This window comes from Notolabrus celidotus, chromosome 18 (assembly GCF_009762535.1).
Source record: "Notolabrus celidotus isolate fNotCel1 chromosome 18, fNotCel1.pri, whole genome shotgun sequence".
In the NCBI taxonomy this organism is placed as follows: Eukaryota; Metazoa; Chordata; class Actinopteri; order Labriformes; family Labridae; genus Notolabrus; species Notolabrus celidotus.
Genome location: NC_048289.1, coordinates 16,506,371 through 16,517,552, shown reverse-complemented (window position 1 = coordinate 16,517,552; position 11,182 = coordinate 16,506,371). Strand labels below are relative to the sequence as shown.

General features: G+C 40.8%; 1 protein-coding gene across 4 annotated transcripts; it reads left to right on the top strand.

The window, feature by feature from the left end:
* Positions 1-515: 515 nt before the first annotated feature.
* LOC117830406 lies at positions 516-10,398 on the top strand. 4 transcript variants are annotated; one of them, XM_034708514.1, is made up of 16 exons: positions 516-1,047; positions 1,172-1,288; positions 4,241-4,306; positions 4,462-4,518; positions 4,683-4,721; positions 5,222-5,396; positions 5,494-5,619; positions 5,740-5,926; positions 6,018-6,294; positions 6,385-6,562; positions 6,663-6,739; positions 6,850-7,030; positions 7,138-7,386; positions 7,807-7,978; positions 8,883-9,031; positions 9,171-10,398. In XM_034708514.1, exons 1-16 carry the CDS (start codon positions 751-753, stop codon positions 9,296-9,298), a joined length of 2,475 nt encoding a protein of 824 aa, XP_034564405.1. In that variant the 5' UTR covers positions 516-750; the 3' UTR covers positions 9,299-10,398. The 4 variants fall into 4 exon arrangements, with proteins under 4 accessions (XP_034564405.1, XP_034564403.1, XP_034564406.1 ...); XM_034708512.1 differs by lacking the exon at positions 1,172-1,288 and having other exon boundaries at positions 632-1,047; XM_034708515.1 differs by lacking the exons at positions 516-1,047; positions 1,172-1,288 and adding an exon at positions 1,295-1,429.
* Positions 10,399-11,182: the final 784 nt, after the last annotated feature.

Below are 11,182 nucleotides of genomic sequence, written 5' to 3'. Positions count from 1 at the left end.
TTTACATTTAACATTTAGATTTACATTTAACATTTAGATTTACATTTAATATTTAGATTTACATTTAACATTTAGATTTATATTTAGCATTTGGATTTAACAATTATTTCAACTTAATATATTTTTCACAACAAAATGAAATGTGAAGAAGATCACAAATATTCCTCTAAATGTGATAAAAAAGTGACTTTTTAAAAATCACTCTACGTTTTTATGAAGTTTTGGAGCTAAATGTGGAGAAATGTTGCTGTTAATTTCGGTGTGCACAACTTTACAAACGGCGCCCCATACTCTTCACCTGAAACTCGGGGGTTTAGCTACCCTTTAACCTATAATTGATTGAGTTTTGTTTTGTTGCTATGCTTCCCTTTGATTTTTTGCAGTTTTTCATTTATTTTCTATTGTATCATTTATTTTCTTTTAAAGTGTCTTAGAGAAACTTTTAAGGCGCTTTTATAAATAAAAGTATTATTATTATTATTATTATTGTTATTATTATCATTATTATCTTCCTCACCCTAGCAACCCTGAGAATGTGGGAGTGGAAAAGCCTCTGCATTGTTTCCGCAGCACACCGACTAGGAATACATAGCTTCAACTAGCCGATTTGAATTGGTTCCTGTGGTTACGTGACCACAGGAGTGAATTGCATAGGCATGCATGCAAAGCAGCTCCCACTCCCACTCCTCAAGCATTCCGCTTCCTCATAAGGTTAAGGTGGTTTTGCTTCTGTGAGTCTGCAGAGTCAAGATGTCTAAGGTTAGAGCCAGACACGCCAACTGCTCTGTTGTTGGTTGCAAAAACCAACACAAATGTCTATATTCTGTCCCAGCACCGGAGGATCAAAGAAAACAATGGTTGCTTTTTATCTTTAACAACAACGTGCCGTCTACAGTCAGTGCTCATTTGTTTGTATGTGCCAACCACTTTACCTCGGAGTGTTTCAACAACTGGGGTCAGTACAAAGCCGGGTATGCTTCGACACTGACTCTCATAAAAGGATCTTCACCCACGGTTCGTGGCCCAGCAACAACATGTATGCCCTCGGTAAGTGTTGCCAATTTATGATCACATTAACAGTTTATTAAATAAACATTTAGCTTGGTATTGGCTCGGGTTCTAATGGAGCGCTCGCCATGTTTGTTTTGCTGTTTTTCCGCCTCTGCATCAGTCTGCACTGCTCTGCACCCTCCTCCCACCTCAAACAGAATCCAGGCAGCCAATCAGCGCAGCCGCTCAGCAGCATCACGGCATTCCCGACCAATCAGATCACTGCATGGATAATGAGGTTAGAAACTGAGCTGCATGTCCTCCATAGTAACTGAATTTGGGATATTTTGTGCAACTGAATTCATAACCTCGCCTCAAAGACATGTTGTAAATAGATACCTCTCTATGGGACACGTCCACGCTCTGTACAGAATCCACGGTCGGTATTTTTATGGTGCATAAATCATGTCTTGGAAAAAGTGCGTCCTCGGTTGTGAGGGGAAATCACACATGTTTACCTTACCCAAAGAAGAAACCACAAGACAACGTTGGGAAGACTTTCTCTTTGGGGACAGACAAAAGCCACAGTCTATCGTGTATGTTTGCTCACGGCATTTCACCGATGACTCTTTCGTAAACGGAGCCCAATATCACGCTGGATTTGCGGCTAGGTTGGTGCTAAAAAGCGGGGCTGTTCCGTCTGTGAAGTACCATGTTGGTGAGCCAGAAGAGGCAGGTGTAAGTTACACCATAATAACACTAACATGTGTCGCTTCTGTGCATTCAGGTGATCCTGCAGGGAGGGGTTCTTCTGATTTTAGTATGTTCACGAAATTGTCAAACGAAAGTCATGATGTGTAAACAGTACGGACGCTGACAAGCTAGTATTTCGTCTTCTGTGGCTCTATGTGTGCAACAACTAACAGTGACATAAACCCAAAGCCAGATGAGTCAGTGTGAGCCAAATGTAAACGCCATACATCTGTCTCTGCAAAGTTTCCTTCCGTCCACATACTGTCTTCCATGTTAACAGGGGCGTGTCCAGAACTTTCTGACCGGGGTGGCTAGGGATGGGTACCTTTCACATTTGAACCAATGCGGTACCGATACCCGGTACCTGGGAATCGGTACCGGTACTCAACGGTACCAATTTTCGGTACTTTTGTGTGTGTTAATGTGGTAATAAATGTTGATTAAAAAAAAACAATCTCAAATTTATTTAATTTAACATGAAATGAACAGAAACAGGATTATATAGGTGATTAGATATATTAGCTGACATGTGCTCGTGGCGTCTAATTGCTCTTTCAGGAGTTTATCAATTAACACTCGTTAATACCTGCGGATGGGAAAAAGTCTCTTCTCCGTCTCTTTATAATAACAGGACACACAACTTACTTGTTGGGCATTCATGCACACAGGAACGGTGATAAACAGGGCAGGTAGTCGGAGTGAGAGAGTCAGTCTCAACCTTAGACTGGTGCCTGTCAGCTGCAGGCTCTGTTTAGCGCGCTTCTGCGCAGATGCAGAGAGCAGAGACGTCCACCCGGTCAGTCTCTGACTTTATTACAGGGTGAAAGTATGGAAACTCGCCTCCTCTTCCACTCCCTCACAGTCACAGGGATGCGATCAGGTACCAAAACATGGTACCGTTTGATTTTACGTGAATCGGTACTCGGTCGTACCGACGGAATTCGGTCAGTACCTATAAAAGTACTGAATTCGGTACCCATCCCTAGGGGTGGCCCATCTGAGGCTCTCACATAGGCAGGGGTGGCCAGTGCATTTACACATAATTAACATTTACCCTTTCTGTCTTCACAACCTACTTTCATCAAAGTTTTAAACAGTTGTTATTCCTTTTGAGTGACATACATCTTCTAAGCTTAATTCTTTAAGGACACATTTGAGGGCACTAATAAAGAAATCTACTGTCACCCTTTTAACTCGTCTCAAATTATAGATTTTAACAGAAACCCCACCTCTGACAAGGCAAACAGCCAATCATAGTTTAGGATTTTGGGCTGGCCCCTGGGGTGGCCAATTGGATTTCAAGGGGTGCCAGTGCCCATAGGCATGTAAAGAGTAGACGCTCCATCAACCGCTACTACCTTCTGCTCTACTCTGGGAATCTGTGTTCAGCTCTTGAGTGACCCAGCACTCGGTACTTTGGTCATTATTGTGGTTATGTTAATTGTTGATGATGATAACGGAAAGTCTTAAATGGTTTGGTTGCTTCATTGTAGATGTTCCTTATTTTACAAAAAACAAAACAAGACAAAAAAATAAATAAATCCTTATTTACTTTTGTGCACTGCCTTTACACTGCTTGGCAGTACCTGCACCCAAATGGACTTGAAGCACTTTGTTACCCGTACTGATCTTGTTTCCTCTTGTCTAGATCTTTGCTTGCGTTGTTCTTGTTCTCGTATGTACGTCGCTTTGGATAAAAGCATCTGCTAAATGACATTGTAACATTGTACATGTTGGCGCTGACTAGCCGTGGGGCCGCCATCTTGGTCCTGTCACCCGCTCCACTCAGTGTAATCTGTTTGGCAGGCCCAATTAAGTGATAGCACATTCAATCAATCATAACTCGTTGAATACTAAACTGATTTTCATGCAGGTTTTTTATTCTGCAAACGTCATACATGTAGGTATGATACAGGACACATGGTTTGTCGTATTTTAATATTCATAGTGGTCCTAACAGTAATAGAATATTCTGATATGTGATATATGGAATGTATGATGGGTATTTTGCTGCACAGTGCTCTGGCATCTTGAAGTCTCTGCTGCTTCAGTTTACATTTAGAGGTAGGATCATGGGTAGGATGACCGGACTAAGATGGCGGCCGTATTTCTTAAGCCCCAGCAGCCAATGCGGCGTCTACTCTTCATACAGTATGTCTATGCCAGTGCCACCCATGGCCACCCCTCTGGACACGCCACTGCATGTTTAGCATCAAATGAAGCAAAATACGTCACATTAGCAAGTGACAACCAAAATATTCAGTTTCAGCTGTCATTTTGTCTTGAAATTGTATGTTTCCAGTTGTAATAGCTTACTTATAATAAAGTAAATGATTAAAAACACAAAATGTCATGTTCTGTAGTTAACCATGCTGCAGACACAAGCAGGAAATGAAGGCCTGTGTGTGTACGCCTTATTTTACCTGTAATCCTTTTTCTATGCATTTTTGTCTGAATTCTGAATAGTAATGATGTTCTTTTTTCTTTCTTTTTCAAGAAAATAATATTTATGACACCAGCGGAGCCCCCCGGAATTGACATCAAAACAGAGGACAGTGATAAGGTATTTCAAACTCACCCTTAATGTACACCCTATGTTGCAAAGTAGTTGCCTGTTCACTTTATTGTTTCATGTGAACAGACCTTTATTTTTCAGACATAAACCCCACTATCTCTTCTGATGATTACAGTTATTATTTTTCCCTTTCTTGTCCTCAGGCAATTTCATCAGAGGAACCCACAGCAACCTATGTGAAAACAGAGAGCAGCGACATGGTATATCAAACTCACACTATACAGCCACGCCTACAAAGCAAAAGTTTCCTTTCTAACTTTTGAAAATTAAGTGTTATATTTGGAATAGCAAGTTTTTCAAAGAAAACACACTGTTACTTCTGAAGAATAATTCAATCTTTCTTTCACACATTTCATCACAAAAGCCCCTCATAACCAATGTGAAAACAGTGAGCAGCGACATGGTATGTCAAAGTTACTGTCAACCTAAAGCTTTTTTGTTCTACAAAATCATTGTTTAAAGGGATATTTCAATTTTTTTGAATTGGGGTCGTATGAGTTACATTACACTAGAGCTCCTGCTAGCCACAATGAGTGCTGGTGAGCTCTTCCCCTTTTAATGAGAACATTCCCAGATGAAAAGAATAGCTCAAATGATTTCTACAGGTGCATACATTTGCACCGTGATGAGTGCCTGGACCATATTTTCTCAACTTTAGTGAAATTAGGCGAAATAGGAGGCCCTGTACGCAGAGAAAATAGCCCAGCTTTCTTGCCGGTCCTTAGGGAATTTTCTCATTACAGAGGAAGAGCTCACCAGCACTCGTTGTGGCTAGCAGGAGCAATAGTGTAATGTAACTCATACGACCCCAATTTAAAAAAAAATGAAATATCCCTTTAATGTTGAAAAGCGTATACACCTAGAACACAAAATGTAACCTTGACTTTCTCTTTTTCTAAATAGACTTCATCACAACAGTTCTCTGCAACCCATGTAACAACACAGCAGGGCAACATTACACTTCTAATTTGCCCTAAACGTACAGTCAGTATTGGCACGCAGTGTGTCTTCCCTGTTGCTGTCCAATCTGCTGGCACACAGTTGTCCCATGGTACACTGACGCATGCCAGAGGCAAAGGTGAGAACTTATTATGGACAATAAAGAGGTGTCATCCTAACAGCTCACGTGACTAAGCACGGCCTCATTACACTTCTAATTTCCCCTCAATGCACAGCCACTGTTGCAACGCAGTTCTCCCAATTGATGTTATCCGTTGGCACACAGTGCTTCTACACTGCTTCTACAAAATCTGCTAGCACACAGTTGTCCCATGGTACATTGACGCACGTCAGAAGCAAAGGTAAGTACGTGATGTGGACAATAAAAGGTTAATAACTGCTAGTTACAATTAATTATGGAGATGAATGCAGCTATTTATCACATAATTGTTATTAGAGCTCTCTTTTTGTGCTTCTGTCAGGTACACAGGTCAGTTTGTGCTGCAGTGTTTGTAAAGAGACCCCCCAAAAGGACAGAGGGCTTGTTCCATCACCACCACCTGCACCTTTGCTGGATGTTAGCCCACCAAAGAGAGCCCGCGTGGAAATTGCGGCGGAGGAGGACGATGAAGGAAACACTACTCATATTCCAGAGCCATCTAAAATTCGGTTAGATGCTTTTGTAAGTTATTGTCTGTTATTCTCTGTGTGTATACATCTTTCACTGAAGGTCTGCTGTTATTTTGTTCTCACCGTTCAGAGATATGGAGTCCACTTGTCATTACAATGAGCCAAAGTACATCGTGTATGAGAGCTGTTTGAGAGCGCTCTTTCAGACCTGTCCACTGTGCAAGCAGGACTGTGAGGTGCAGCAGCAGAGACTGGGGACTTATGTGTCCTTTAGTCAGCTCTGCCCAAAGTGCCTGTATAGACGAAAATGGCAGAACCAGCCAATCAGAGGCAGCACACCTGTAGGAAACCTCCAGATGTCTGCAGCTGTGTATTTCACAGGTGGATCCTTTGCACGGGTTAAAAAGGTAACAGAAAGACAGGACTTTTAACATCAAATAATGACTTTTGATTCATACTAAACCATTTGATTAAAGTTTGCTCTGCTTTGTGTTCAGGTCTGTAAAGCCATGAATCTTCAGATATTCCAGAGAGACACCTTTAAGAGACATGTGAGGATGTTTCTGGAGCCTGCAATCATCCATAAGTGGAAAGAGGATCAGCAGACACTGATTCAGGATCTTCAACTGAAGAGCAAAATCACAGTGGGTGGATTTATGAGGGCAGACTCGCCAGGTGAGTAATCTTACATTATGGAATCACTTGTTTTATTTTAAGTAATATGTGTGTTATTTTCTCATAATATGAGAAACATTGTTTTGTTTCTATATTCAAGGACAATCTGCCAAATTCAGCAGCTGCAGCCTCATTAACCTGGAGAAAAAACACATTATTGATGTTCAGCTAACACAGGTAAACTTTTGTTTGTATGGACAAAAAGTCAATAAGTGCCCTAAAAGGAATGTTTATAAGCTTAAACTTAAATTAACATTTTTAATGTGCTTTTTTTCTTTCTGTGCTAGAGCACTGAAGTTGGTCAAAGCTCAAATATAGAAACAGAGGCACTCAGAAGAGGACTGGATCTGCTAGACTCAAACCATCTGAATGTGGATTCCATTGTAACTGACTGCATTGACCAGGTGGAGGAATACGTAAAGGAGCGAAATATCACCCAATACTATGATGTCTGTCACTTTGAGAAGGGTAATTATTAAATTTGTTTAAACATTTTTTAATACCCTGTGCATGAATAACTTACTATATTGAAAGTAGTGCTTTTTTCACATTATCAACATTTTGAATCTTTACAGGTTTGTCAGAAAAATTGAGAAATTTAGCCAAGAAAAGGAAATTTAAAGAGGTGCTCTTGTGGTTGCCTGTTATCAAAAAGCACATTTACTGGACAGCCAGATCTTCAAAGTCTGGACCAGAGAAAGTTGCAAAATGGAAGTCCCTTGTCAATTGCCTTCAAAACATCCACAAACACGACGATCCACTTTTCCCAGAGTGTGCTCATCCACACAAGGTCGCCACAGACACAAAGAAATGGCTTCAACCAGGTTTGTGTGACATATTTATTTACAAAATTGGGAGGGGAGATAGGGGAATGACATGTGGCAAAGGACTTCAAACCAGAGCCCATGTATCAAGTATTTTAGTCTGATAATGTCTGTTCTGCAGAGGACAGGGTTTTTTAAAAATAACAGTCAGATCAAAGTGTTCAAGTTGCCCCCGCAAAATGCTGCAGGACTCTTTCTTTAAACACAGAGAGCCTGAAAAGGAGTCTGCCGACAGGAAGAGGATTCATTCGCGTCATTCAAGCAAATGCTAAACTCTTGTTTGATGTAGGAGTTTGATGTGGTAGCCACCTTAAAATAACATAAACAAATAGTCAAAGCACTGTATCGCACCAAATCTGGTTTGAATGACAGGGAGGCACTTCCATTATTTCAGTAGTGTCTATCTGTCTGTCTTTTCAGGATCAAATACCCTGCACAGAGTGGAGAAAATCCTGATGAGTGAACGGGTTCTTCGTAATGTGGAAAACCTCAGTCATGATTACCAGACGTCCTCCCTGGAGGACTTCCACAGTGATGTGCTAAGCTTTGCACCAAAGAAGGAAGACTTTCCTTTTATTGAAAGGCTTTGTAGGTAATGATTGTTAAGAGTAAAAGCTCATTTGCACAACAAGATGCTTATAACTGGTTAGGAAAGGGCTTATTTATAACTGACATTTCTATTTACCTGAAACAACAGATATTGACCATTCCTATGAAGTTAATTTAATTGTTATTGCTATGTTTATTTAGATAAAGTAAATCCCAGCTTTAAGATCACAGAGCATTTGTCAGCATTTAGCCATCAAGTTTTTACATTTTTAAATGTTGAAAAATTAAGAGAACATGGTATAGGATTATCATAGAGACAAGTCATACCACTTAACGCTGGTTTACACTTCTGCGTCGCACCTATGCAGCAGGGGCTGATGCGGACATGAGCACTAGATACTTGTGAGTCAATGTGTCCGTGACGCGCAGCAACACTCAGCCAAGAGGCTTGAGGGCAGTGTGGTCTCTGGTAGTCGGGTTGTCTGTTTCCAGCCCTGCTACATTTTCTATTTACTTTTTTACAGCAAGTCTGAGCATATTATGTAAATTTACAGCTGCTGTTTATCATATAGCAATGATTACAGGGAAGAAGAGAGAGGACATGTCTCTCAATAAATAGCTGATGTGCGTTCAATGTGCGGGTATCCCGGAAGTGCTGTGAATGCGGGAAATACAATGCTGTCAAATTGACCAATCACAGGGCTTGTGGTCCACGTCGATTTGATGGGTAGTTACATTTTTGAGCGCGTCAGCTGCGCACATAGGCTTCTGCATAGGTATTGGAGCTACGCAGACCTACGGCGTAGGCTACGCTGTTGATTTGACGCAGAAGGGTAATTCAGGCTTTAGAGGCTGCCAACTTTCTATCCAAACCAAAAGTACCTAAAAGTATTATAAAATAGTATTTTTTTTAATTAATGACACAAGCTTTCATGCCTTTTCGTCAGACTCTACCTTGCTGCCATGCACTTCAATGAGAATGTAGAAAGAAAAGAAGCAGCCACTGCAGAGGAACAAGCTGTCAACAGGAAAATGTTCCTAAAGTCCAAGAGGAGAAAACCTGAGCCAAAGCGTCACAAGAGAGAGCCAACATGCAGTGAGTGAAAACTGAGTGTTTTGTTGAAAATATTACAATATACAAATGTAAAACAATAGCCATACATCTATTTTGCATCCTCACTGTAATTTTATATCATATTGACATACAATATTAATGATGTAAACATATTTTTCAGATTATGTGAGGGACTTGATGACGCTGCTTTTTGAGGAAGTTCTCAAGGACCCTAGTACATACACAGAGGAACTCAAACAAATCCCCATCCCAGAGGACTTGCATACACTGTTGGGAAGACCCTCATAAGAGGAAGCCATCACCTGGCATACGTCGCTTCATATGATGGGGCAGCCGAACCTCAAGATGATTGGCAGCGGTAAACTAACTAAACTAAACATGTGTGAAGACAAGATGGTATTACAAGCCTGATGTCTCTGCCAAGGAATCCAAAACATAGACTACCAAAAACTTCAGCACAAGAGGTACAAGTACCGCCTGAGAGAGGGCAGAACATCTCATGCTCTGCACAACTCTGAAATCTGCAGAGAGAGGCAGCAGATGGGAGCAAGTGACAGGATACAGAATTTAACTTGATGTGTGATGCTAAGCTGAAAAGAGCAGGAGGGAAAAAACATAACCATGGTCTCAGAAACCACTTTGCAAATTGTGAAGTTATGGCTGCTGATTCAAAATCCAAGTGACAGAAATGTGAACTGAACACATTAATTAATGGTCAAGCAAAAACAGCCTGCTTATTATACACAACAAACGGAACACTGAACTGGTCTTGTGCAGGAATATTTATGATGACCTTTCAGTCCTCATTCCGCTCTCCTCGACTTTTCAGATGACACCTTCAAACAAACGAGGCGAATGTCACGATTTTTAACACTGTTCCAATTATCGCCACCGCTTATGGTTCAAGTTTCTTGGTAGAGACAAGCGACTTAGAGATGCACTCAGCAGCTCTGGATTGAAGGACAGGATCTTGCTTCCCTTTTTCCTATCAGGGATAGTTGAGGGCCAGTTGATCCCCAGGCTGCTTTCACATCTGAGCCGGGAAACTAACATTTCCCAACTCAAGAGACCAGCATGAGACAGAAAGTTACAGTTTTACCACAGTGTCATGAGACAGAGGTGAAATGTGTCGGACTCCTTCCTGCTGATGGGTTTGCTATGTGTTATCACTTTTTCTGTTCAGAATGAATCACTGTTATGAGGCTTTGTCCAATCAGAATCCAATATTTCACACAGCCAGGTAACCAAATTAATCTAACTTATTCTTGTTCATCTTAAGACAATTTTTTATTTTACTGTACACCTTCTCTCATAATTGGTGTAACATGTTTTGAAAATACAACTTCACTGCATATTATACCAAGACAATAAAACTGATTAAAAAACAACCTTTGATGCTTCTAACATTAACACAGAAATCAATCCTAAACAAACACATTCGAGTGGCGTATGCTTTCTTGGTGCTCTACTTTTTTGCATTTGTTTGTCTGATAATTCAACCAAAAAGGACACTATGAAAAAGGGCACTTAGTGCTGTACGGTGACTTTCGGAAAGAGCAAAGACCGAAAAGCAATTGAGATTCTGCAGGGAAGAGCAGAGCACTATTTACCTAAACTGCTCTGAGCAAGCCTGTGGCCACAACATGGATGACACCACAAATAAATGATGCCTCCTCTGAACTCTTAGAGTGATAAATGGAAACTTAAAAAACCTACTCTAAAGACTATACAGACATTTCCATGCATAGACATATCACCTGGCACTGGCTCATTTGTACACAATCTATTTAAAGGATTAGTTTGCTGGAACAGGAGAGACTTGTTTGAAGATTTCCTTAAACTCTCAAACACTTTCAGATGGATGTTAGTTTTAAACATGTATTCATGGCTACTAATCCCTACAAATCTCTATCCATGTCACAAGGTCAAAATACAGCAGAGCTGAATCCTAACTACCCAGATCATCTCTGATTTTACGGGGCTAATGGCACTGTGCTTTACAGAGGCGATGTTTTTTTGTGCTCATTGACTATGGATGAGCATCTGGTCAATGTGCATGTGTGATGTGATCACTGAGCTCTTCCTGACAGCATCTCACTTGCTGTGTTTCTCTATGCACATAGATAAACAGGCAGACATACAGAGCCCACAGAGTCACGTTTACATGCACAG

Coding starts and splice junctions, on each gene's coding strand:
- LOC117830406 (XM_034708514.1), top strand. CDS start 751: ATGTCTAAGGTTAGAGCCAGACACGCCAACTGCTCTGTTGTTGGTTGC. Junction 1,048..1,171: donor CAACAACATGTATGCCCTCG/GTAAGTGTTGCC, acceptor CCTCTGCATCAG/TCTGCACTGCTCTGCACCCT. Junction 4,519..4,682: donor AAACAGAGAGCAGCGACATG/GTATATCAAACT, acceptor TCATCACAAAAG/CCCCTCATAACCAATGTGAA.